The sequence below is a fragment of the Coptis chinensis genome, chromosome 4, assembly GCF_015680905.1.
Source record: "Coptis chinensis isolate HL-2020 chromosome 4, ASM1568090v1, whole genome shotgun sequence".
Classification (NCBI taxonomy): Eukaryota; Viridiplantae; Streptophyta; class Magnoliopsida; order Ranunculales; family Ranunculaceae; genus Coptis; species Coptis chinensis.
In genome coordinates, this window is record NC_141459.1 from 70,329,257 (window position 1) to 70,354,860 (window position 25,604).

At 39.8% G+C, this 25,604-nt stretch overlaps 2 protein-coding genes and 1 long non-coding RNA gene across 4 annotated transcripts; 2 read left to right on the plus strand and 1 right to left on the minus strand.

Annotated features, from left to right (window-relative positions):
* The first annotated feature begins 287 nt into the window (after positions 1-287).
* On the plus strand, positions 288-1,322 carry LOC147504603 (uncharacterized). Its single transcript, XM_086605278.1, has 2 exons — positions 288-704; positions 773-1,322. The coding sequence occupies exons 1-2, from the start codon at positions 288-290 to the stop codon at positions 1,199-1,201; spliced, it is 846 nt and encodes a 281-aa protein (XP_086461404.1). The 3' UTR covers positions 1,202-1,322.
* An 8,593-nt stretch (positions 1,323-9,915) lies between these two features.
* Positions 9,916-18,478, minus strand: LOC147504604 (cellulose synthase-like protein H1). 2 transcript variants are annotated; one of them, XM_086557409.1, is made up of 9 exons: positions 18,130-18,470; positions 17,686-18,013; positions 17,433-17,558; positions 17,227-17,343; positions 16,611-16,820; positions 16,046-16,181; positions 15,765-15,940; positions 10,985-11,335; positions 9,916-10,596 (listed from the first exon to the last, which is right to left on the minus strand). In XM_086557409.1, the coding sequence occupies exons 1-9, from the start codon at positions 18,384-18,386 to the stop codon at positions 10,072-10,074; spliced, it is 2,226 nt and encodes a 741-aa protein (XP_086413535.1). In that variant the 5' UTR covers positions 18,387-18,470; the 3' UTR covers positions 9,916-10,071. The 2 variants fall into 2 exon arrangements, with proteins under 2 accessions (XP_086413535.1, XP_086413536.1); XM_086557410.1 differs by lacking the exon at positions 10,985-11,335 and having other exon boundaries at positions 18,130-18,478.
* LOC147504605 (uncharacterized) lies at positions 11,490-14,955 on the plus strand. Its single transcript, XR_015193068.1, has 2 exons — positions 11,490-11,629; positions 14,759-14,955. It is a non-coding gene; the product is annotated as an uncharacterized LOC147504605 (long non-coding RNA).
* Positions 18,479-25,604: the final 7,126 nt, after the last annotated feature.

Consider the following 25,604-nt stretch of genomic DNA (forward strand, 5'->3'; position numbering starts at 1 on the left):
CGTGAGTTTAAATACGACCGGTCTAGGGAGAGCAACGACATTTGCTTCTTCTTGTTCTTCCTACTGCTGCTGCTCTTCTTCCTACCTGCTTCGGCTTCTCTCTGCTTTCCCTTTACTCAGGTATGTTTTTCTGGCTTTCGTTTAGATTGTGACGTAGAAACCACCGGGCTGCTCTAAAAGCCGCCTTTGTGTTGTTTTCGCGGTGTAGCTTTCATTATGGCTCGGTGTCATGACGCCGAGGAGGAGAAGGGAGTGTAAGAGCGAGTTCCCCTCTGCTCATGGAGGAGATGGAGTTCCGTCCTCATGTGCATGGGGACCGTGGTAAGAGGAAAGCTGTTGTATCTGGTGGCAAGAGGAGCAAACGATCCAAGGGGTCGGGTCGCTCGACGGGCGGCATTGTGTTTAGGTCGCCGCAGCGAGCGGAAGGCTCCCCTCGGGCTGCTCATGGAAGTGACGACCTGGAGCAAGGTCGTCACGTCGCTAGTGAGAGTTCGCTCCCTCGCGTTGGGGACGTAGGGAGTGAGTTCTACTACGTTGGGAGGACGGGGAAGAAGCGTGCTGTGAAACGTTCTGATTGCAGCTTCCACTCGGCGCCCATAGCGACTAGCTTGCTGAAGGGGATCGTGTTAGATGGGGACCGAGCTGAGGTCGAAGATGAAGACATGGACACACTGCTGGGGACTATGGATATGGCGAGTTGTTTGGTGAGTATCTCTCTATCAGCTTTCGCTTTGTTTCTTAAGTGATTCTGATTATGACTCTGTCCTTGTAGTTTCTGGCTGGGTATGATAAACTGAAGGACGCTGTGCAACATGCTGATACTGATGTCAACTCCCGGGTCGAGCTGGGATGCTTGCGAGCTGCCTGGGGGGGCGACAAGAGGAAACTGGAAGCGATGACTGCGAATCACTGTGCTGCGGAGGATGAGAATGCTAGACTAGTCGCTACGATGGCTGAGCTGCAGATGGAAGTGGCGGAAGTCACTGAGTATGCTAAGCGATGTCAGCGGGTTGCTCGCAAAGCTCAAAGCGCGTATACTACGGCCTGTAGTGAGTATGCCAAGCTGGACCAGAAGTATTGTCAACTGACTAAGGCAGATGGGGCTCAAGGGACGGGTATGCGCATTGTTCTGCGAGCTGCGAGGCATGTTCCTTCGACTAGCACTGCTCCTCAGGACAAACATGTGGTTGATGCTCCGTGATGTTGATTCTGCTTTTTGGTAAGGAATTTTGTTCGTGTTTGTAATGATCATGCTTGTTCTTTGCCCCTACGAGGGTTAAACATTAGAGTTGTGTCTTCAGGCTTGCCCTGAGCAGTTCGCTTTTTTTTTTTTTTTTGATACAGAGAATTGGTTTCCACGAAAGTGGCAGTTCGTTAATTTTTCTTACTTTGTTCCCTGGTCCGATCTGGATTTCCTGGGTGCACCCAGCAGATCGGTGGGTTTGAACCGGTTATCCAAACCCGGCCAGATATCTCCATGGTAATTGTAAGCTTAATGTTTTCCTTTTGCTTGATTGACTGTGACTAGTGCTAGCTTATTTAGTTTATTGGGCTTGTCTCTGGGATGTGTTCTCATTAAGCGTTATACTTGTTTACTCTTGTTCGGAAGAGCGATCTAGGAGTATAGGTTCTCAACGAGTAACACTCGGAGGGGCGAGGAGCCCGAGACGCGATGAGCCCCGGCTCTCGCTTGCCCGAGATCGTCGCGTAGCCCCCGAGAGGCGTCTTTAGGCTCTGAGAGCGTTCTCGCTGAGTTGATCGTAGGAGTATAGGTCCTCAACTTAGCGAGATTCGGAGAGGCGATAAGCCTATAGGCTCCTGAGAGCGTTCTGCTCGCATGAGAGCGTGTATAGCCCCTGAGGGCGTGCTGCTCTCTGAGAGCGTTCTCGCTGAGTTGACCCTAGAAGTATAGGTCCTCAACTTAGCAAGATTCGGAGAGGCGATGAGCTTCGCCGAAGTTGATGAGAAGTATAGGTCCTCAACTTATAGGCTCGAGAGGCGCGTTCGAGATCGCTTTCGCCGCGATGAGATGTATAGCCCCGTGTATAGCCCCCCGAGTTGACCCTAGAAGAGGGCGAGATGAGAGGCGATGAGCCTAAGGCGAGAGCGCTCTCGCCGAGTTGACCCTAGAAGTATAGGTCCTCAACTGACCCTAGAAGTATAGGTCCTCAACTTAGAGGCGATGAGCCTCAGAGGCTCCCCCGAGCGCCTTCGCCGCGATGAGAGCGTGTATAGCCCCTGAGGGCGTGCTGCTCCTGAGAGCGTTCTCGCTGAGTTGACCCTAGAAGTATAGGTCCTCAACTTAGCGAGATTCGGAGAGGCGATGAGCCTGTAGGCTCCTGAGAGCGTTCTGCTCGCATGAGAGCGTGTATAGCCCCTGAGGGCGTGATGCTTGTGGTGCGATTGGCTTAGCTTGGAGACTTGAGTAAACAAAAACCGCAGTTTATGATGACAATCTTCAGTAGCTTACACTTGAACTTGTAGTACATGTGGACATGAATTACAATAGATAATCCCGCTATTGGTAAAACTGTTTTAGTAAGTATGTGTTCCAAGGTCGTGGCAGCAACTTCCCTTCCTGGGTTTTAATCCAATACGCTCCATTGCCAACGACGCGTTCTACAATGTAAGGGCCTTCCCACGTAGGCGCTAGCTTTGAGTCATCTTGAGTTTTCTTCAAAACTAGATCTCCCGGTTGAAAAGATCGGGGGTGCACTCGTTTGTTGTAGGAGCACTTTAAGACTTGTTAGTAGGATGCTACTCTGATAGCTGCTAGATCACGCCGTTCCTCGAGGAGGTCAACCTCTCGAGCTAACACTGAGTCGTTAAGGCCTGACTCGACAAGCTCAGATCGGGTTGTCGTGATTGTCAGCTCAGTGGGGATGACGGCTTCTGTGCCATAGCATAAGGAAAATGGCGATTCGCCGGTGCTGGAGCGAGCTGTGGTGCGGTGAGCCCATAGTATGTTTTCGAGCTGATTTGGCCATTGGCTCTTGTTCTTTTCAATCTTTTTCTTCAAATTCTCTAGAATAGCTTTGTTGCTGGCCTCTGCCTGACCATTGCTTTGAGCGTACTGGGGAGTGGAAAATGCGTGAACTATCTTCCACTTGGCCAGGAACTCTCTGACCGTTTTGCCTTTGAACTGGGAGCCGTTGTCCATCACTAGTGTGTGTGGTAAGCCGAATCTGGTGATGATATGAGTCCAAATGAAATTCCTGACATGTGACTCTTTGACGTGTGCCAACGGAATTGCTTCGACCCACTTAGTGAAATAACTGCGTGGCGAAGAAGAACGGAAAAGCGAAGCCGGTGCTCTTCTGAGGGATGAATGGTCCCATAATGTCCATGCCCCACATGTGGAACGGCCAAGGGTTCGCGATGTTGATCAATTCGCGGGCCGGCTGTATAATGTTGTGACCAAATGTTTGACATTTGACACACTTGAGGACATACGATTTGGCATCAATCTGCATACGGGGCCAGAAGTATCCTTGGGAAATCGCTTTGTGGGCCAGTGAGCGACCTCAGGCATGATTGCCACATTCTCCTTCATGGATCTCGGTGAAGATTAACTGACCTTTGCTCGATCGATGCACCGGATGAGGTCCTCCCGCGGACTTTCGAATAACCCGTTATTCAACGGACAATAGCTACGTGCCTGGTGTGGGACCTTTCTGGCTTTGGTACGCTCATCTGGAAGTGTGCCGTGCTGGATGTATTGTATAATAGGATGCATCCATGTTTGACACATCTGATCTTCAGAGAGTGGGCACAGGTCGCTGATTGCCAAGACATGGTTTGCTTGGTAGGCTGGTCGATCGACCACTTCAATGGTCAGTTGTCTAGGGGCACAATTCGATGTCTGAGTGGCTAAGTATGCTAAGCTATCTGCGTGACGGTTCTCGTCACGCAAAAAATGGTGTATCGTAGCTCTGCTAAAGGAAGGAAGCAAATCATTAACAACTTGAAGGTACTTGGAAAGGTTACCTTCGCTGGTAGTGTACTCTTTTGCGACCTGGCGAACGACCAGTTGCGAGTCACTAAAGATTTGGATCTCCTTTACACCGAGCTGGATTGCCGCACGCATTCCCATTATTAGTGCTTCGTACTCTGCTTCGTTGTTAGAGGTTGCAAAGTCTATGCGGACTGTTTTCTCTATCATAGCTCCCTCCGGAGATACTAAAACGACTCCGATACCGCTACCTCCTGGGTTGCTGGAACCATCGACGTAAAGGGACCAGACTGTTTTTATGTTTGCTTTTGTGGGTGCGACCTCTATTTCTGACTCCCAATTGGGGTCGTCGACTGGAAAATCTGCTAGGAAATCTGCGATGACCTGACCTTTCTGCGATGTGCGGGGGACGAATCCCATGTGGTGCTCGCCCAACTCTTCGGCCCATATTGCCATCCTGGTGGTCTTATTTTCCTTGTGAAGTATCCTCTTCAACGGGAGATTGCTAAGTACTTTGATTGGATGGGCTTGGAAGTAAGGTCTGAATTTTCTTGCTGAGTATAACAAAGCAAGGACTGCTCTCTCTACGTGGGAGTAATTCCTCTCTACTGGAGTGAGTGTCTTACTTGTGAAGTAGATCGGCTTTTCTAAATTATGTTCCTCTTTGAATAGGACCGAACTGATGGCTTAAGTCCGATATCTTGCCGGATAAAGCCCTCAGAGTTTCTCCGTCTGTCGGCTTAGCTAAGACGGGGGGTGTTGTCAGGTATTCCTTAAGGGTGGAGAATGCTTGGTGGCATTGATCGTTCCATGAAAACTGCTCGCCCTTCTTTAGTATATGTAAGAACGGTCGGCATTTGTCTGATGCTCTCGATATGAATCGGTTGAGTGCGGCGACCATACCTGACAACTTTTGTATCTGTTTCTTTGTTTGCGGGTCGGGCATGTCGAGGAACGCCCGAATTTGATCTGGATTTGCTTCGATACCTCGCTGCGAGACCTGATAACCAAGAAATTTTCCGGAGGACGCTCCAAAAAGGCACTTTTCTGGGTTCAGCTTCATTCCAGTTCGTCGTAGTCTGGAGAACGCTTGCTCGAGGTGATTGAGGTGGTCGCCTGCCTTCTTGCTTTTGACAACCATATCGTCGATGTAGACTTCCATGGTATCTCCTAACATGTCCTGGAACATGTCAGTTACAAGTCGTTGATATGTCGCCCCTGCATTTTTCAATCCGAACGGGAGAACATTGTAACAATAAATTCCTTGCTCAGTGATGAATGAAGTCTTCTCCTGATCTTCTTCAGCAAGTGGTATTTGGTTGTACCCACTATATGCATCCATGAATGAGAGCAGCTCGTGCCCACAAGTTTGGTCGACTAGTTGGTCGATTCTGGGTAGTGGGAAACTGTCTTTTGGAGTTTCTTGGTTGACGTTGGTGAAGTCGACGCACAAGCGGACTATACCATTCTTTTTCGGAACGGCGACTATGTTTGCGACCCACTCTGGGTAATCGACCTTCCGGATGAACCCTACTTGTTTGAGTTTGTCGACCTCATCGTTCACTGCTTTTTGAAAACGTAATGACAATCTTCTCGGTCGCTGTCGAACTGGTTTGGCACCAGGGTTGACGTTTAGCCGGTGGCATGCAACGCTAGGATCTATACCAGGCACGTCGATATACGACCAAGCGAACACATCTTTATTCATCGAGAGAAAATTTACAAGGTGAGCCTTAAGTGTGGGGTCGAGGTTGGCTCCCACATAGACGAGCTTAGGGTCGTCTTCGGTTCCCAGATTCACTCGCTGCTTTTCTGGAGTCGGTGCTTGGTTGCGGCGCGTTCGGCTTTTACGGAGGATTGCACTTTGGCAATCTTTGGGCTGGTCGATAGCTGGTTGAGAGTAGTCGTAGGAATGGAACGCGTCTTCGTGGGTTACGACAACAGGGATCGGAAGTGGCGATGTTGATGTTGCCGTGACAACTGGTAAACCGGGTAGTTCACGCGACTACCGGGTTGTATGGGAGCTGTTGGTGCGATCACGAGATTTTGTTTGCACGTGTCGTTCTCCAGTGGGGCGACCTCAAGGATTTGCACTGTTGGTCCGCCAGCTGACTTGGTAGCGGTCGGGCTCCGGGCTGGTGAGAGGAAGTTTTTATTGGAGCCCCCGGTGTTCTGTTTTGGTGCGGTGGTTCGCACCTCAGCCACTAAGTCTTTGGCCATTGTATAGCTAATGGGCTCGTTGTTGGCAGTGATGGGAGGTTCAACGATCTTGTTTGCGGCGATGATCTGGTTACAATGATGGGCCTCGAGCTGGTTGCTTCAAAGCTCCATCATTCCCCTTGGACCAGGAAAACGGATCACTTGGTGCAACGTGGACGGTACGGCCTGCATCTGATGTATCCACCGTCATCCTAGAATGGCGTTGTAGGACGACTTGGTATCTAGGACGCTGAAGCGCGTGTTGAAGCTGACTTTGTCTTCCCGGGAACCCACTGAGACTGGGAGTATGATGTCTCCTATTGGATCGGCCCTGGAGCCATTGAATCGAAGAGGGTGTGATGGGGTCTATGAAGACCGACTTTGGCAAGTTCATCTCTTCGATCATGTGGTAGAACAAAATATCGCAAGAGCTGCTGCGGATCGATCAAAACTTCGCTTTGACGGTCCGGATCCACCGATTTTGACGTGGACCCAGTAGTGCGTCGTTATGCGGGAGGCAAACCTTGTTGAGGTCGGCTTCTCGAGAAGGTGATGTCTCCCCGTTCTACGAATCTGCGTGGCTGGTGCGGCTTGTGAAGAAAAGTTGTACACTTCATGGAGGGCACCGACGCGCCTTCTTTTTTCCCGCGAACTCGAGACGGAATCATCCTGGAGTGTGATCATGTGGATGGTTCTATCGTGCTCGCAACCTCTTGATGGCTGACGGCAATCTTGACGGACGCGTTCTCTGGAACGTCCTCTGCTGTGAGGGCGACTTTGAGACCGCAGATCGCTCCGTCGGGGTGGGGACCTGCTTCGTATTCTGCGGGCCATGAGTTTGTGGTGCAGGTCGCCGTCAGGTATATTGGTGTACTGCTTGATGTGCCCAGCTTCGACCAGGTCTTGCAAGTAATGTTTGAGCCCCCAGCACACGTCAGTCTCATGGCAATTGGCGCGATGGAACGCGCAGTAGGGCTGGTCGGGGCGATCTGCCGGCTGCCTTATCTCCGGTCGGTAAAAGGCAGCTCGCTTGATCTTCTCTAGTATGTAACTAGGAGATCTGGTGAGCACGGCGAATTCTCGATCATTTCTTGGTTTGGGTTTGGAGGGTTGCCCTTGTTGTCGGGGTCGTTTCCTAGAGGATGATGCTACCTCGTAAACCTCTCCTTCTTCTGTTTCTTCTTCTTCTTGGTTCTGCATTTGCAGACCCTCTTGCAGCTTGATGTATTTATCAACTCGAGCGTACAGCTCGGCCAGCGTTTCTGGCTGGTCTTTCAGGAGCGATCTGGTTAGGTCGGTATTGCGGGTGCGGCAAGCGGTTGTGAAAGCCACTGCGGCAAATGATTCTTTGAGGCCGCTTTCCATGTCCAAGAGTTCTGTTTTGAACCGGCTTAGGAAGGAGCTGTACGTTTCCTCCTTGCCAAGAGCGAGCTGGAAGAGTGAATTGAGATCACCCTTCTTACGTCTGTTGTGTACGTACTGGCTTGCGAACAGGTCGGTGAGCTGTTCGAAGCTTTTTATGGAGTCTGCCTCGAGGGAGAAGAACCAATCGAGTGGGCCATCTTTTAGACTCGCCGGAAACAGTCTGCAACGGAGATGGTCGAACTCGTCTTATTTGTAGAGTGCAAGACTTTGAGCATATCGTGCTATATGCTGGCCTGGGCATGTGCGGCCGTCGTACATCGGGAACCGTGGTTGGACAAAGTCTGGAGGAGAGACTTTGTGAAGTACTTTCAAAGAAGAAATGGAGATCTTGGTAGGTTTTCAACATCTTTTGCACTATCCGGGTGGAATCTTTCTTGACCGCATTTTTGTCGAGCCTTTGGTTCAAATTTCGGTGATCTGTTGGACCGACGTTGATGACGCCGTCCCTCTGCGGTGACTCCTAGTGGGTTACGCGGTGTCCACCAGGCGCTAGAGGCGTGATGTTTTCTTCTTGGGAGCTCGGCCTATTTGCTCGTTCAATCGTCCCTAGTTGGCCTACTAGATGGTGGAGTTGAGCTTCGGAGGCTTGCCATGCTTCGTGGGCTTGAGAATTTTGGTTATAAGTTTGTTTGGAAATGGTTTGGTTACTCAAGTAATCGAGACCACAGACGCGCCAATGTAAAGGTGTGATATGGTTTTCCTTACAAAACAGTCTTTAGGGGACTGGGAATAGATAATTGGATGAGACCGAGTTCGACTTGAGAGCGAACTGCCTACGTATCTTACTCTGGGTTCTAAGGGGGAGAGTAGAATCAGGTCTGACATAGTTCATAGGAGAGGTATTTATAGAGATTGAGAGTGTATCCTTGCTCTCCACGTGTAAAGGATGTCCTAAACGAGGGGTGGAGATTAGGATCACACGTGAGAACTGTTCTCATAGGTCTGCTGTAATGATGTGGAGTGGCACTCTGTACAAGTAGCTTGCGGCCGTGACCAGTGACTGACGGTCAAGATATGTACAAGTACACCTTTAGTCATGATTGCTTATGGATAGGGGGTCTGTGTCACTTCCTAGCGTAGTTCGCCTGATATTGCGATCTGGCTGTAGCGTTCTACTGGCTCATGGATGCGACCTGTGTCCATAGGTCGATGTGTTATTTCCACCATGTTAAGCGCGTGCTGGATAGAGAATATCACTCCCCTACATTCTCCTTTGTTGGTCCGCAAACTGAGGTTGCGCAGATCAATGTCTCCTCTCCAAAGAGAAGGATCCTTGGAGGTTTGGTACCAAGAAGCACAGCAGAGTGGTGCTCCAACTATTAGATCTTTGGGTTCTAATATTTGGAATATGGACAAGAGAACATCTTCATCTAATTCCTCCCAACGTGTTTTCCGATTCTCTGCCAATACCCTTCTCATCTTATTCCTCATTTCCCCCTCTTCCTTTTCAGTTTGAAATGGAGGCTGAAGAGAGTTCATTTCTTTCACAACCTAGACAAAGAGAGACAACAAGGCTATATATAGTGAATTGTACGGACAGATTGGCAGTTTCTCAAACTGCCAACTGATGGGACTAGGTGGCCAACCCCAGTATTTAATACCATAGCAATAACATATCCTGTTCAAAATCTTGAGATTTTGCAGTGTATCTTGGAAATTCAATTTAAAGGCGCTCAAAATAGAATCTAGGCAAGATGCCAAAATTGGCTAAATGTATGTACTTATGTTGACAAATGCTTGGCTGAACATATTTCGGCCAGGTTAAGACAAATCCTGAGATTCCGAACCATCACGCACTCAACCTCAAAATCACCATTAGTAATTTGGTATCTCTAATCTGACGGTTTCTGTCTTCCGTTAATAGTTTCTGAGGATGTTCATATTTGCTACAGTTTCTTTCATATTCCGCAATAGTTGGCTAGTAACAGGGCAAGTAATACAGGAATTGAAGGATGTTCATATTTTGCTAAAGGAAAAGAAATAAAAGTTTCTTTGGAATGAAATGAAAAGAAAATAATTTTAAATATTCCGAAATGAATAAATATGTTTGTTGGCTAAAGGAATAACAGGGCAAGTTAAATTTTACAGGAAAGGAAATAAAATTGTTATGGAATGAATTGAATGGAATGAAATAGAAAAGAAATAATTTTTTTAATCTGCAAAGGAAGAAAATTTGATGTATCTTTGAATGACACAAAAATTCTGTAAGACTGTGACTGGCCTACTGATTCTAGAAAAAGATGCATCCATAACGCCATCAACACTTCAATATGCTGTAAAGCAGATCATCGATCTGTTGGCTCCTGAAGAAACTAACGTTGAGAGAAAAGAAAGTTGAGTCTGTGTAAATCATGGAAACATCCACGAAAACATATACTAAACGTTGAGAGAAAAGGAACCCCAGAATATAAGTAGTTTGTTTACAAATTTAAACTAATGTCATTGTAACGTTTCAATTGACAATTGTTTTTCTACAAATTTAACTCTTTGAAGTCTTAACGACAATAGTGAATAAAAAGTCCAACCAGAGCCACTGATTTACAGATGGTTGAAGTAGGAAGCCCATAACTTCCTTTCCCAAACAGACCTTTTAAGAAAGGTAAGAAGCTTAGCAACACCACTGCACTGCAAATAACTTCCCCCAGACCAGACCTGAACTCAAATTGCGAATGTATTCCTATCAAGCTCAGAACAAGTGCACTTATGTGTAAAAGCACAAGAGTAGTACCAGGCACAAACATTGGGGAGTCATCAAAAGTGAATCGACCAAGGTCTACATCTGTGGGATCGTTGCCTTGATCCTTTCTAGTTATTTCAAAGACGGTATCTGATATTCCTAGAAGCTTCAACAATAGACTCATTACTCCAAATAGCCATGCTGTTACAGTGGTTATTCGCATCATTCTTTGGTTGTTCCACCAAGCTTTAACGGAGAGGCCACTACGAAGATATTCACTTACAGTATAAAGATTGTAAATTACAATGAGAGAGCTAGGGATCAAAAAGGCATGTTCTGAGACCTGTGCATAAAATGCAAGGAAAATGTTAAAACATCACAGGTCAAAAAGTAATTATAGCCCGGCTTACTTGAAGTATATACTTAAAAATTAATGCAGAAACAACCTTCGACTACGTTTAACAAAGAGTGGTGTTCAATAATTCAAAGGTAAAGGTATTTTTATAAAAGAATCAAGGAAGCTCCCAATGGTTGTGAAATATTCTCTTAGATCCTAATGTTTCATGAAAAACTCTTGTGCAATCAAACACGCACCCTAGCCATTTCGTCAAGTTGCGTTGTCAAATAGTTCTACATACTTATTATGGATCGGGAATGTGATGGATGGGTTCTTAAATGAGCATGGACTAATCATGGAGCATGCTAAGGTGGCATCACAATTATTGAATTACCTTTGGCAAGAAAGATTTATTCGTCAGGAGACAATAGGCCGGCAGGATTGTGTAGCACAACTCAGGAATGGAGCGTAGTCCCCATGTGTTTATGTATAGATAACCCAGGCACTGTCGCAACCGTAGATTGCCTTCGATTGTAGCAACTATCGGACTGTTTCCGCTAACAAGAATCTCTAGGAGACCTGTGGCCCATCGCTTTTGTTGGGTCAAGCACGCAGGCCCACCGGAGGGTGCACACCCTAGAAATGCAGGTGGGTCTGGTGTACAGTATACTGATCGCCATCCCCTTGCATGAATTCCAAGTCCTGTGAGGACATCTTCAACCGTGGATCCATAGACCCAACCAATCTACAAATACATTTTTTGCAATCAGGAACAGTCATAAATTGGGTTTGGAACGGATTAAAAGTTTTCTTGGACTGGAACACTAAACAGGTGTCCCAATATTTTAAAATTGTTCCCTTTAAATAAAATAAACTCGTATTTTGTTTTTGGGTGAGACTCGAACGCTAGACCTCATGCCTAGAACTAACACTTACCCAAAACGAAGGAGGTAGCGGGAATTAAGAGAAGCGATCATAAAGTTGTTTTTCATTTTTCATTTTCGTTCTAAAAACAAGGGTTTCAACTTTTCTCGATCAGGTAATATTATTTCTAACGAGCTCACTCTTTATCAATTTGATTAATTTCGAATCAAATTAACTCAAATCACGAATTAACTGTTTCTTCAATTCACGAATCAAAATTGTTCTTTTTTAGCAATGTTTCTATAAGATTGCTCTATATTTTGAATCGGAATTAACTGAGGTTTTTGAATTTTTGTTAATATGAAATCAAATGTGTTTGTTGTTGATTAATGTGATGTTAATTGAACTATTTAGTTATTAGCATGTCAAACGCTTGTTCTATATTCATTTTTGCAAAGTTCCATATTTCCATAATCAATATCTTTATTTGCTTGACCTGATATTTGAATACTTTGTGCTTCATTATAGAGAGAGAGAGAGAGAGAGAAAAGAAGAATATTGTTAAGAAATAAGAAGCATAACAAAAAACCATGGTCACTGACACAAATTAAGAAATAAAAAATTCATTAGCAAATCTTAGGTCCTGTTGAAATTCAGTCTAGGAAGAGTGATTTGAAGATTTAGCTCAATATATGCAAATACCTCATTTCGATTGATAACTATCTCATGAGTTGCAAGTTCATATTTGCTCAATCTAATGTTCCTATATTGTTAATGGTTAACAGTATACTTGTTAATGGTACTTGTTAATGGTTCCTTAGCAAGTTTTTTTAAGAGTTCTAAAGGGATCAGGCAGGGAGATCCAATGTCTCATTTTCTTTTTATTTTGGTTGTGGAAGTCTTAGGTAGGATGATTTCTAGAGCAAATTCCTTGGGGGTTTTTGATGGCTTTCATGTTGGGCATGACAGGGTTCGCATCTCTCACCTCCACTTTGCTGATAATACTTTAGTTTTCTTGGGACCTTAGGTGGATCAAGTTAGATGGTTGAGAGACATTGTTTGAGGCTGTGTCGAGGCTGCAGGTGAACTTGTCTAAGAGTAAGATTTATGGACTAGGCAATGTTTCTGTTCTAGGTGATTTAGCTACGGTTTTGGGGTGTCAAGCTGATTCCTTCCCTTGTACTTACTTGGGGTTGTCTCTTGGAGCAAATTCACGATCTAAATTCATTTGGGATCCGGTCATTGAAAGAGTTCAGAAGAAATTTGCAAGTTGGAAGTGTAGATATTTATCAAAAGGGGGGCGGTTAATCCTCATTAAAAGCACCCTGGCTAGTCTTCTTGTCTATTTTATGTCTCTTTTCGTCATTCCCAAGAGTGTTGCGAACAGGATTGAAAAAATTATGAGGAACTTTCTTTGGGATGATTTGGACGAGCAACATCGCTATCACTTGGTTAGGTGGGAGTTATGTTTGGCTAAGAAGGACGGGGGTTTAGGTCTTCGAGACATAAGTAGTTTTAATCAAATTTTGTTAGGTAAGTGGTTGTGGCAATTTGGAGAGGAACGTCAGAGTTTGTGGAGAAGAGTGATTGTGTCCCGCTTCATGGAAACTCATTTTGGATGGGATAATAGTTTGGTTTGTATCTCTTATGGTTGTGGGGTTTGGAGAGGAATCATTAATGTTTTTCCTATGATTCTGAAAGGTGTCCGGTATAAGCTAGGGCTTGGTGACAAGATTCTTATGGTTGGGGTCATGGCCCTTTTACCTCATCAGGCAATCGTCTTTGGAGCTTGTTACCATTTGCTATTCTGTGGAGTATTTGGATTGAGCGAAATTGTCGACACTTTGAAGGCGTTTCCGCATCTAAGCAGGAACTTATCATATCTATTAAGGCTTTATTATTTCAGTGGTCTATGATTTTTAAAGAGTTTAGGAGTATCCATTTTGAGTATTTTGTGGTGAGGTGGGATAGACTTTTGTATTTAGAAATAGAATAATTTGTAGTTCTTGGGTTAGCCTCCTGTGGCTATGTTTTTAGTTTTATTTTGTTTCTTTGTAATAGTAGGCTTTCTCGGCCTACTTTTTTTTCTTTTCACTTTTAATGAGATTTCAACTTTAATTTACCGAGCAACAAAAAAAAAGTAAGAGTTGGTGGATTTGCCATTTGGCTTAAGCATCGTGTTGCTACTAAACCTCTGAATGAAAATATATAGACTTCCTAATCCTCATAAAGGTACTAGCTCGTTGACACTTTTACTTATGCACCCTTTACTAGCTTTGAGGTTTGCATGTATTCTCACTGAAATTGAGCCTCATGTGATTCTGTGTAAGCTTTATGCATGTAGTTGATCGATAGTAGGTTTTAATCATTATTAATGCGAAGACTTGATGGATAAGATTGATTTTCTAGGACAGCCGGACAGGAGTTGTTTGTTCATTTTGAGAAGTAGTAAATGCCCGAATACTAGGAAGTTGTGCAGATTAGATATCTTGTTGATTTTGAATATGAGATCATGACTAGGAGTGTTTAATGACATTAGAATGTGTGTCATGGAATCTGTTCGAATAAGAAGGTGGAGAAGGTGTCATAAAAGTATTCTGAGTTGCAGTGATAGGAGTTTGTGAAGTATTTGAAGTCTAAGGATTGTTGTTTTACTATGAAACAGTATTAGAAAAAGTGTTAAAGCTTACTGATGTATTAGGTGTCGAAGAGATGTCAAAGATGGGTGTTATATGATGTCTGTTGGTTTGAGACTTGAATAGAAAATCTTTCTCATCAAATATGACATGCCTAAAGATTTATATCTTGCAGATCGTTCTCTGAAGTGCTTACCATATAGTATAATTCTTCCAGAGGCCAGTGCATGGAGGTGTTATTTATGTTTAGATATATAATGATTGATTTATTGTGTGTTCCCCTTCTTCTTCTTCTTCTTCTGTTTTTTGGTAGATATTGGTGTGCATGCTTCTTAATGTTTCAAATATTAAGTATTAACATGTAACTTCTAAACAGTAAGAGATACAATAATGATAACAGAGAGAGTGAGCTATTTAAAAATAGCTAGCATATTCTATAGTTCTAGTCATAGTTCTATACCTTTAGTTGATTTTGGTGGAAGTGAGAACGTCTGGAATTTCCACTATCATTCTCATGTAATTATAAGTAGGCTAGCTGAATACACAGCTATAATTATTGTGAGTCTTAGTTTTGTTAGTTTCTTACGTTAAATTATCTCTGACATAACTATTAGGGTATTGAACTGTAATGGGTATTTAACTTATTCGAGTTATTATTGGATTTTTAGGATTTTGGGACTTACACAGTGATTGCTGAAAATTAAAGGAGTGTGATCAGGTCCATGGCAAATGCTCTCATACCACGTTAGTGTAATCCTTGTAACCAAATGCGTATGGGAAAGCTGAAAAGTGGATGGCAGGCATTTTGTATTGTTGACGTGTTACATATCACTCGCAATATTGAACCATTTTGATTTTTGTACCATATTTTATTTTGTTATATATTTGGAATAAAATCAAGGGATCTTTTACCCTACTAGATGAGCCAATTAGGATTTACCCTAACTAGATGGGGAAATTAGGGTTTCCCTCCTGAATACACAAAAAAAAAAGTCAACTTAGGTTGACCGTGTTTTTTTTTGTGTGTACTCAGGGGGGAGACCCTAATTTCTCCATCTAGTTGGGAGAAATCCTAATTGGCTCATCTAGTAGGGGGGTAATACTAGTTAACCCTAAAATCAATTCAATATGGTTGGGCTTTATGTGTTGATGTGGGTCTTGTAAGTGGTCAATGTCTGATGCTTATAGATTTGGAAACACATGTTTTCACTTTTCAGGGTGCAATTGAAAGAGCAGCAATTTTTTTTTTTCATTATTGTAATTGATTTGGAACAGATGTGGAGTGTTTCAAAATTTTCATTTGGACCAGATCTAATGTGTTCCCCAATTTTTATTTGAAACTGTTGTAAAGTGTCCCAGCATAGCTTTATACTGCATCTGTTCCAAATTGTAGAACAGGGACGCTGCTAAAGCGTGCTCATACATTTGGAACACAGGTAACAGGATGTTCCAAAACTAGTCAGGAACAGTTTAAGTCCGTCCCATACATTTGGAACACAGGTAACAGGGTGTTCCAAAATTAGTCAGGAACAGTTCAAGTCCGTCCCAAACTGAGAAAAATGGTGTAGTGACTATAGGATGCTCTTGTCTAGACCGTGTTTTAATGTAATTTTCAAAGTGCAAACAGCTCAATTGTGTGCATGTATAAAAATAAGGACAGATAAGGTCCCCTACCTTAGTACCCCACAGAGTATTGGACTCATAGCTACAATCTGCAACTTGAGTAGCAACCTTAACAGAGCTTGAGATGTAACTGGGGCAGTTCAAATTTTCACCAAGGTCCAACAGTGTTTGAGAAGCTGATTTCACAAGTTGGCTTGAACGTCCAAATTTTAGTTTAAGCGCTTCATCTTGAGAATATTGTAGCAACAAAATAAACATAAGATGAAAGGAAAAATCATATCGAAGTAGTACTGTGGTAGAACAGAGCCTTCTAGGGAATGATTTGAAATTACCTCTAGCAGTGCTAAAACTTTGTCCTTGACCTTTTGTTTCCCCTGGTGATAACCCGTAAATAACTTTTCTTCGATGAAAACACCCGGTTCCTCCATAGAATGGTCCTTGAATTCCGCCTATACCGCGACCTACATACTGAAAATATATACATACATGAAATACAACCTGGGATCATATGGTGAAATATTGAATTATCCTACACCCTGAAAGATACAGGGACTGGAAATTGTACTCGATCGAGTTTTAAGGCAAAAGGCAAACAAGCTACTGTTAAACTCAAAGGATGTACTGTTCTTTTCACCATTATCAGAAAAACAGGAGTAGTGGAGTTCCAGAGGGATGGCACTGATAGACATTTTTTATTTCTTTTTTTAACGTTTTTTCTTTGTTATATTTTTTTGACAAGTTGGTAAAACCTGTGTTGGTGGTTACCATGAAATGTAGTTCGCTCCAATATTGCATTGGGCTCTTGTGGGTATTGTGTAATTTCTTCCAAATGCAACCTTTTCTGAGTATTGTGTAATATTTGAGGTCTATTTTCTCTATTTATTCCATTATACTTACTTCTTGTATAACGACCAATCCATTTCCAAAGGGGTCGTCTTTAAGTCTTCCATAGAAATGCTGAGGACATTGCACAAATGCGACTCGTTCATTGTCAGATCCAAGCAGAAGGCACATTGCATGAAGTACAATTTCTGGATTATTTGCAAACATGTCGCAGTCGACGTTGAGCATGAATGGCGAATTAGTCATCACTCCCGATACTCTAGTCTGTTCATCGAAAGCATTAAAGGAATTAAATATCAAATTTCATAAACAACAAAGTGATCCACAAATTCCATAAATGAAAACTTTTAGGAAAACGATGGGGTAGACTTCTGAACTCTGGAGTCTGTTCAGTTACCCCTACCATATAAGTTAGCTATATATTTGGATTATATGACTATCGACTAGTACGTGAGCATTAATCACTTTGATTGTAAGCAAATTATTAACTTCCATGTTTGGATTCTAGGTTGAGTCCAATTCATTTCCTACCACACATGCTAGCTAAAAGTTGGATTTTACCACTATCCTTGCTTACTAGCTAGAGTACATCTTTTAAACATAAACAAAAACTTTGATTTAGTAGCGAGACTTAAAATAAAGAAATTAAGACATGAATGAGGAAAAGTACCAAAACGTTCATTGCCCCCGCCTTGTAATGATGTGGATACTTTGGTCGTTTCTCTCTGGACACATACACTAGATGCGGCACTCCATTTGAGAGGTTATCCTTGTTCTCCCATACAACCTACAAAGCAAATGATGTCACACATTTCCATAATTGGTAAAAGTAGTTTCTTATGGATAACTTGTTTGATTAGTCCACCATAAGTTCACCTTAACTATAGTCTGATGGTTTCTCCGTTCTATTTTTGAGAAAGCTGAGAACTCGCTGGTAAGATCGAATGAAGATGAATTTTGCTCTGCTGCTTCAATTTTTCGGCATAGCTGACTGTATTCATCCTAGAGTGATGAAAGAGAAAATTGTCACCAATGGAAAAAAAAGTTGCATGTAAAAGACAAAACGAAATTCAAACTACAGCTCTAGAAGAAACCAAGTAAGCAACGTCTACGAAGGGAATATATATACCTGAAGACGTATGGAGTCCATTTGAAACTCTGATGAAACATCAGTCTGATCTTCAAAATCTATGGTGGAAAAATATTGAAAAGGAGCTCTGATCTGAATATTGTACTTCTTGCAAAAAGGAACCCAGAGCTGGGCAAACTCAATTGCTTCGACGAGGGAGTAGAAGGTTACAGGGGATGCAGCGTCATCGGAGACATAGCAAGCAAGCTTGTTCGCTGGGTAATCAAGAGCCAATAATGAAAGCACAGTGTTGACAGTGATGATAGGAGGTTCCAGCACAGGGTCGGCAGTGGTAACAAATAAGTCCACTGGTGGAAGCTCATTGATTCTGTAAACAAACACAATTAATGGTATAGAGCATGCGAGTTCTTGTATAACTGGCTATAGTGACTAATCAGATAATAACTTCTTCGCTAACGCATTAATTTGTGAGAACATGTATACCTTGGTGAAAGTCGACTGGGGAATGTTTTGAAAACCAAAGGATTCCATTTAGCATTCATAATGAGGATCCAATTGAAGGTGAACCATGACTCGCAAAGGAATGCGAGCAACCAAATGAATCCTTGAGCTTGGAAAAAACGAAGGCGATATATGAGGAGGGTCAGAAGGAGGAAAAAGATGATGAGTTCAGTTATTCTTTCAAGTGTGTTCTTCCTAAGGAATTTTTCATGGAGCGGAAATGTGATAGGGTTAGCCATGGAACACTTTAGTCGAGTGGAGTTGCTCTGTTTCTGCTATATGAATATATATGCATGTGTTTGTCTTAGTATTAACAAAGTAACAAATATATAGAAGAATATAAAATAATGGGGTGAGTTCAAAAGGTCTATTAACTGACATTAACAGTATTCATTCGTTATTGTAAGTATTTATGCCCGCAATCACAAGTTTAAGTAAATCAGGCACCACAAGGATAGGGATGTCGTAGGAGATAACCTATTTGTGCCTCGAGTTCAACGGCCATTATTCATTACACTAGCTTTCGAACCCGTCATATGAACGGGTGCCGTTTTATTAAAATAATTTGAAAAATATTTATATGATATATAAGATATAAATATATTATATTATATGTTGATCACTCATCCAAATTTCTTGAAACGTGAAAGCCTTCGTCTTAATAAAAACCTTTGACTTCTTTATGTTGCTTAAGAATAGAAGTTTGAATGAAGTTAGGTGAGAATACCCAATGAGGCGAATATCATATTGAAGTTACTTGAATAACAGTGCACTCCCAAATCATACCAAAAAAAAAAGATATGATAAACACCACTCTAAGTGCAAAACCAGTTAATTATTTTTTTGAGGTTAATTAGTTCAATGCATTTAATTTGCATCCAATTTCCGATTTCTCTTTAATTAATCTTTGAGAATAATTCAATGCATTTGCATCCAGTTTTCAATTTCTCATTAATTATTCTTTGAGATTAGTTCGATGTATTTGCATCCAGTTTTCGATTTCCCGTTACTTATTCTTTCAGAGTTAGTTCAATGCATTTGCATCCAGTTTTTTTATTTCATATTAATTATTCTCTAAGGTTAGTTTAATCCATTTGCATAAGTTTCTGATCACCCGTTAATTATACTTAGAGGTTAGTTAAATGCAGTTGAATTCCAGTTTCTAGCAGATTTCTCGTTAATTATTCTTTGAGGTTAGTTTAATGCATTTGGATCTAGTTTTTGATATCCCATTAATTATTCGTTGAGGCTAGTTCAATACAGTTGCATCTAGTTTCCAAATTCTAGTTACTTATGTTTTAAGGTTAGTTCAATTCAGTTGCATATGTCAATTCAATGCAGTTGCATTCAGTTTATGTTTTCTTTTTAATTATTCTTTGATGTCAGTTCAATGCAGTTGTATCCAGTTTTCGATTTCCCGTTAATTATTATTTGAGATTAATTCAATGCAGTTGCATCCAGTTTCTTATTTTCCCGTTAATTGTTCTTTGATGTTAGTTCAAAATATTTGCATCTAGTTTCCGATATCTTTCTTTGAGGATAGTTCAGTGCATAATTATCCTTTGAGGTTAGTTTCATGCATTTGCATCCAGTTTCTAATTTCCCCTTAATTATTCTTTGAGGTTAGTTCCATTCATTTGCATCCAGTTTTCGATTTCTCATTAATTATTCAGGTTAGTTTCATACAGTTGCATCCAATTTTTGATTTTTAGTTAATTATTCTTTAAGGTTAGTTCGATATATTTGCATCCAGTTTCCGATTTTCCGTTAATTATTCTTTGAGGTTAGTTCAGTGTATAATTATCCTTTGAGGTTAGTTCTATGTATTTGTATCTAGTTTTCGATTTTCCGTTAATTATTCTTTGAGGTTAGTTTCATGCATTAACATCTAGTTTTCGATATCTCGTTAATTATTCTTTGAGGTTAGCTCAATGTAGTTGCATCCAATTTCCTGTTTCCAGCTAATTGTTATTTGAGGTTAGTTCAATGCAGTTGCATCCAATTTTCGATTTCCCATTAATTGTTCTTTGAGGTTAGTTTTATGCATTTGCATTTAATTCTTATATCCCGTTAGCTGTTCTTTGTGGTTAGTTCAATACATTTGGATCCAGTTTCTGATATCCCGTTAATTATTCTTTGAGCTTAGTTCCATATAGTTGCATCCAATTTCCGAGGTTAGTTCCATGCATTTACATCTAGTTTCCGATATCTTATTAATTATTCTTTGAGGTTAGTTCACTACATTTGCATCCGATTTTCGATATCTGTTAATTATTCTTTGAGCTTAGTTCCATGTAGTTGCATCTAATTTCCAATTTCCCATTAATTATTCTGTCCATCCAGTTTCTGATTTCCAGTTAATTATTCTTTGAGATTAGTTCGATGTATTTGCATCGAAGTTTTTGATTTTCCGTTAGTTATTCTTTGAGGTCAGTGCAATGTTGTTGCATCCATTTTTCGATTCCCGTTAATGATTTTTTTAGGTCAATTCAACACAGTTGCATCCAGTTTCTGATTCCCCGTTAATTGTTCTTTAAGGTCAGTGCAATGTTGTTCCATCCATTTTCGATATCCCATTAATTGTTCTTTGAGGTTAGTTCAGTGCATTTGCATCTAGTACTTTTCGATTTTCCATTAGTTATTCTTGGAGGTCAGTTCCATGCATTTGCATCCAGTTTCCGATTTCTCATTAATTATTCTTTAAGGTCAGTTCAATGCAGTTGCATCCAGTTTCCGATTTCCGGTTAATTATTCTTTGAGGTCAGTTCATTGCATTTGCATCCAGTTTCCAATATCCCGTTAGTTGCTATTTGAGGTTAGTTCCAATGCATTTTCTTTTATTTTATGATTTCCCATTAATTATTCTTTGAGGTTAGTTCGATGCATTATGCATCCAGTTTCTAATTTATCATTATTTTTTTTTTTTAAGTTAGTTCCATGCATTTGCAGCCAATTTTCGATTTCCCGTTAATTATTTTTTGAGGTTAGTTGGATGTATTTGCATTCAATTTTATTTTCTATTAGTTATTCTTTGAGGTCAGTATAATGCAGCTGCATCCATTTTCTGATTTCCTGTTAATTGGTCTTTGAGGTATGTTAAATGCATTTGCACCCTGTTTTCGATATCTCGTTAATTGTTCTTTGAGGTTCGATGCATTTTGCATCCAATTTCTGATTTATCATTAATTATTTTTTGAAGTCAGTTACATGCATTTGCATTCAATTTTTGATTTTCCATTAATTATTCCTTTTGGTTAGTTCGATGTCTATTTTATAAGCAATTATAACGATGCTCAAACCATCACAACTCATAGGATTGAAAAGAAACTCAGACTTATGAGAACAAAGCAATAAGTCACATTAAAATATGGGACCTTGTGGATTTGAACCACCTGCCATGTCATATTAAAGGATGGGACCTAAAGATCCAGTTTGAGATCTATATAAGCATAACGTGCAAGACAGACCAAGTAAAACTTAAAACTGGTAACATCAAGTTAGACTGTAGGCTTAATAATTTTATTTCATATTCACAATTCTACTACAAATTGCATGGATTATACTTCTAAAAATGAACTAATTAGTCCGGCAAAAACCATCCTCTACAAATAAAATTAAAGTATTTATAAAGTACATTTAAGGTACGTGATTTGATTTCTGCTAAACATGCTACTCAAACCCATTGTTGTGTAGCTTTGACAAAAAATTTCCATCCCTAATATACCCAAGCGTACTCACCAAACTAAAGAGCATTATCACAAACAAATATAGAAAAATAATCTACAAATCTATCAATGTGTCTGGATCGTAAAATTGGCTTATCCATCTTTTCACATATAATTTAAGTAGTGAATTGGGAGAGCGTACATTGTGAAGGGGATACTTAAAAATTGAGATGGACATTAGAAAGCATACAATAAAATAATTGAACAAAAACAACTCTGAAAAAGGAAGAGATGCCTAAGAAGAAACTATTTTTTAGGGAGCATTTGTTGCTCACATTCCTGAGTATCTTTCAATGAAATCGAAGCAATTACCAATGTCTTCGAACTCCTTAGCTAAGATCCAGTTCGCTACCACAAAAACAAACTGCAAATTCGATTATAAGTAGTCTTAAAGCAAATTATATTAAATATATAATAAAATAAAGGAAGAGCTTTAGCCGTCTTGAATGTTTCTTTCATAACACCCTTCAATGTCACAGATCAATAGAGCCTATATATCCTTAAATAAATATAGTATCAAGGAGGGTATAATCTAAAAAATATGAAGTTAATGGTGCATCTGTACGTCCATGATAATTGAAATTTCCTCTTCTAGCTAATTAGGTAGAGAGATGCTCATATTAAGGATTAGCTACACTTAAGGTGGTTGTCACATTATTTCAAAACTGGTATATAGAAGACTTGAGAACGTAACATCGAAGTCATAATTGACCAAACTTATTGTACAAACAGTAGGGATTGTTATGTGGTTATGCATGTTATATATCTACCCTACAGTAATCAAGAGCTAAATAAACATCCTCTTCGAGACTCTTCTTGTAACTATTTCGTATAACGACACCCGTTCGTAGGCGTCAAATTGATCAAGACTCCCTTTAATTATTCTTTGACATTAGTTCAATGCATTCGCATCGAGTTTCCAATATTCCGTTAATTAGTTTTTTAGGTTAGTTCAATGTATTTGCATCAATTTTTTTTATTTTCCGTTAATTATTCTTTGACGTTAGTTCAATGCATTTGCATCCATTTTCCGGTTTTCCGTTTATTATTTTTTAGGTTAGTTCGATGCAGTTGCATCCGATTTTCGATTTATCGTTAATTATTATTTTAAGTTATAGTTCGATTCATTTGCATCCAATTTCCAATTTCCCATTTATTATTCTTTGAGGTTACTTCAAAGAATTTGCATCCAATTTATGATTCCCCATTAATTTGTGTTTGAGGTTAGTTTAATGCATTTGCATTCAGTTTCCGATTTCAAGTAAATTATTTTTTGAGGTTACTTCGATGCATTTGCATTTATTTTTCGATTTCCCATTTATTATTCTTTTAGGTTAGTTCGATGTAGTTTCATCCAGTTTAAGCGTTAATTATTCTTTGAAATTATAGTTCGATAAAGTTGCGTCCAACAATTTTTGATTTCCCGTTTATTATTACATTTACTTTCTAATCTCCCGTTTATTATTCTTTGAGGTTAGTTCAATGTAGTATCATCCAGTTTCCGATTATCCGTTAATTATTATTTGAAGTTATAGTTCGATACAGTTGCATCCAGTTTTCGATCTCCTATTTATTATTATTTAAAGTGATCTAGTTTCCGATTTCCCATTAATTATTCTTTGAGGTTAGTTGATGCAATTGCATATAGTTTCCAATTTTCCGTTAATTATTTTTTTAGGTTATTTCAATACATTTGCATCCAGTTTCTGATTTCCCATTAATTATTTATTTGAGGTTAGCTCAATGAATTTGCATCCAGTTTCCAATTTTCCGTTATTTATTTTTGAGGTCAGTGTTCGGTGCACTTGCATCTAGTTTTTGATTTTACATTTACTATTCTTTGAGGTTAGTTTGATGCAGTTACATCCAGTTTTCGTTTTACCGTTAATTATTGTTTGAGGTTAGTTCAATGTATTTACATCCGATTTCTGATTTCCTGTTATTTATTCTTTTAGGTTAGTTGCATCTAGTATTTAATTTTCCGTTAATTAGTTACTTTTTAAGGTTAATTCAATGTAGTTTCCGATTTCTCATTAATTATTCTTTGAAATGTGTTTGATGCATTTGCATCTAGTTTATGTTCATTATTCTTTGAGATTAGTTCAATATAGTTGCATCCATTTCCTGATTTCCCATTAATTATTTTTTTAGATTTGTTCAATGCATTTGCATCGAGTTTCCAAATTATTATTTAAAGTTAGTTCGATGCATTTGCATTGACTTTTCGATTTCCCGTTAATTATTCTTTGAGGTTAGTTCAATGTATTTGCATCCAGTTTCCATTAATTATCCTTTGATGTTAGTTCGATACATTTGCTTTTGGTTTCCGATTTTCCGTTAATTATTCTTTGAGGTTAATTCGATGCATTATTTGCATCTATTTTCTGATTCCCGTTAATTATTCATTGATATTAGTTCAATGCAGTTGCATCCATTTTCCGATTTTCCCTTAATTATTCTTTGAAGATATAGTTCAATACAGTTACATCCAGTTTCCGATTTCCCAGTTTATTATTCTTTGAAGTTAGTTCATTACATTTGCATCTAGTTTTCAATTTCCCATTAATTTTTCTTTGAGGTTAGTTCATTGCATTTGCATCCAGTTTCTGACTTCCCGTTAATTATTTTTTGAGGTTAGTTTGATGTATTTGTATTTAGTTTCTGATTTTCCATTTATTATTCTTTGAGGTTAGTTCGATGCAGTTGCATCCAATTTTCAATATCCATTAATTATTCTTTGAAGTTATAGTTCGATGCAGCTGCAACCAGTTTCTGATTTCCTATTACCTATTATTTGAGGTTAGTTCGATGCATTTGCATCCAATTTCCCGTTAATTATTCTTTGAGGTTAGTGCAATACAGTTGCATCTAGTTTTCAATTTTCGGTTAATTATTTTTTGAAGTTACTTCATTGTATTTGCATCCAATTTTTATTTCCTATTATTTTATTTTTTTTACATTAGTTCGGTGCATTTGTATCAGTTTTCAATTTTTCGTTAATTAATATTTTAAGTTAGTTCAATGCAGTTGCATCTAGTTTCCAATTTCCTGTTAATTATTCTTTGAAGTTACTTTATTGTATTTGCATCTAATTTCCGATTTCCCATTAATTACTTTTTAGGTTAGTTTGTTGCATTTGTATCAATTTTCGATTTTCCGTTAATTATTTTTTGAGGTTAGTTCGATGCATTTGCATCTAGTTTTCAAATTTCCATTAATTATCCAAGGTGTATGTTATGTAATACCAACTTCTATCGATCTTTCTGTTGTGTGCGTGGTTGCAAACATTGCATACAAAAAATTATACATGATTAACTATGTGGGATCATCAAAGATTTCTAAATGCATTTTTTTTTAATGAAAATTATAATTAAATGCTAAGAATATTACTAAGAATTAAAGATATTTTTATTTAATTGTTAAAAAGGATAATTCTTACAATATACTACTATACATAGTTGCATCTTTTTCTCAAAGTAGATAATAAATCTGTCAAATAGCAATGAGGAATTTTGTATATTCCAGGTAAAATCTAGACCAATTGAGACAGAGTACGTGGATCATGAGTTTATGTTAGAATGCATGGAACTCAACTCTAAAGCAAGGGTAGTCCCAATTTCATAAAAAAAAAAATGAGTAATTATGGATATGACCTTGATGGATTTGAACCACCATCTCTTGAGATGTATTTACACACTCAAGTACTAGTTCTTTTCCATTGAGCTAAAAATC

Bases quoted from the DNA above. Each gene is read 5' to 3' on its own strand.
- LOC147504603 (XM_086605278.1), top strand. From the start codon at position 288: ATGGAGTTCCGTCCTCATGTGCATGGGGACCGTGGTAAGAGGAAAGCT. The intron at 705-772 runs GTGAGTATCTCT...CTGTCCTTGTAG, and splicing joins TGGATATGGCGAGTTGTTTG to TTTCTGGCTGGGTATGATAA.
- LOC147504604 (XM_086557409.1), bottom strand. From the start codon at position 18,386: ATGGCTAACCCTATCACATTTCCGCTCCATGAAAAATTCCTTAGGAAG. The intron at 17,344-17,432 runs GTGAACTTATGG...TTTGCTTTGTAG, and splicing joins ACCATCAGACTATAGTTAAG to GTTGTATGGGAGAACAAGGA. The intron at 10,597-10,984 runs GTAATTCAATAA...TTTTATGCACAG, and splicing joins ATAAATCTTTCTTGCCAAAG to GTCTCAGAACATGCCTTTTT.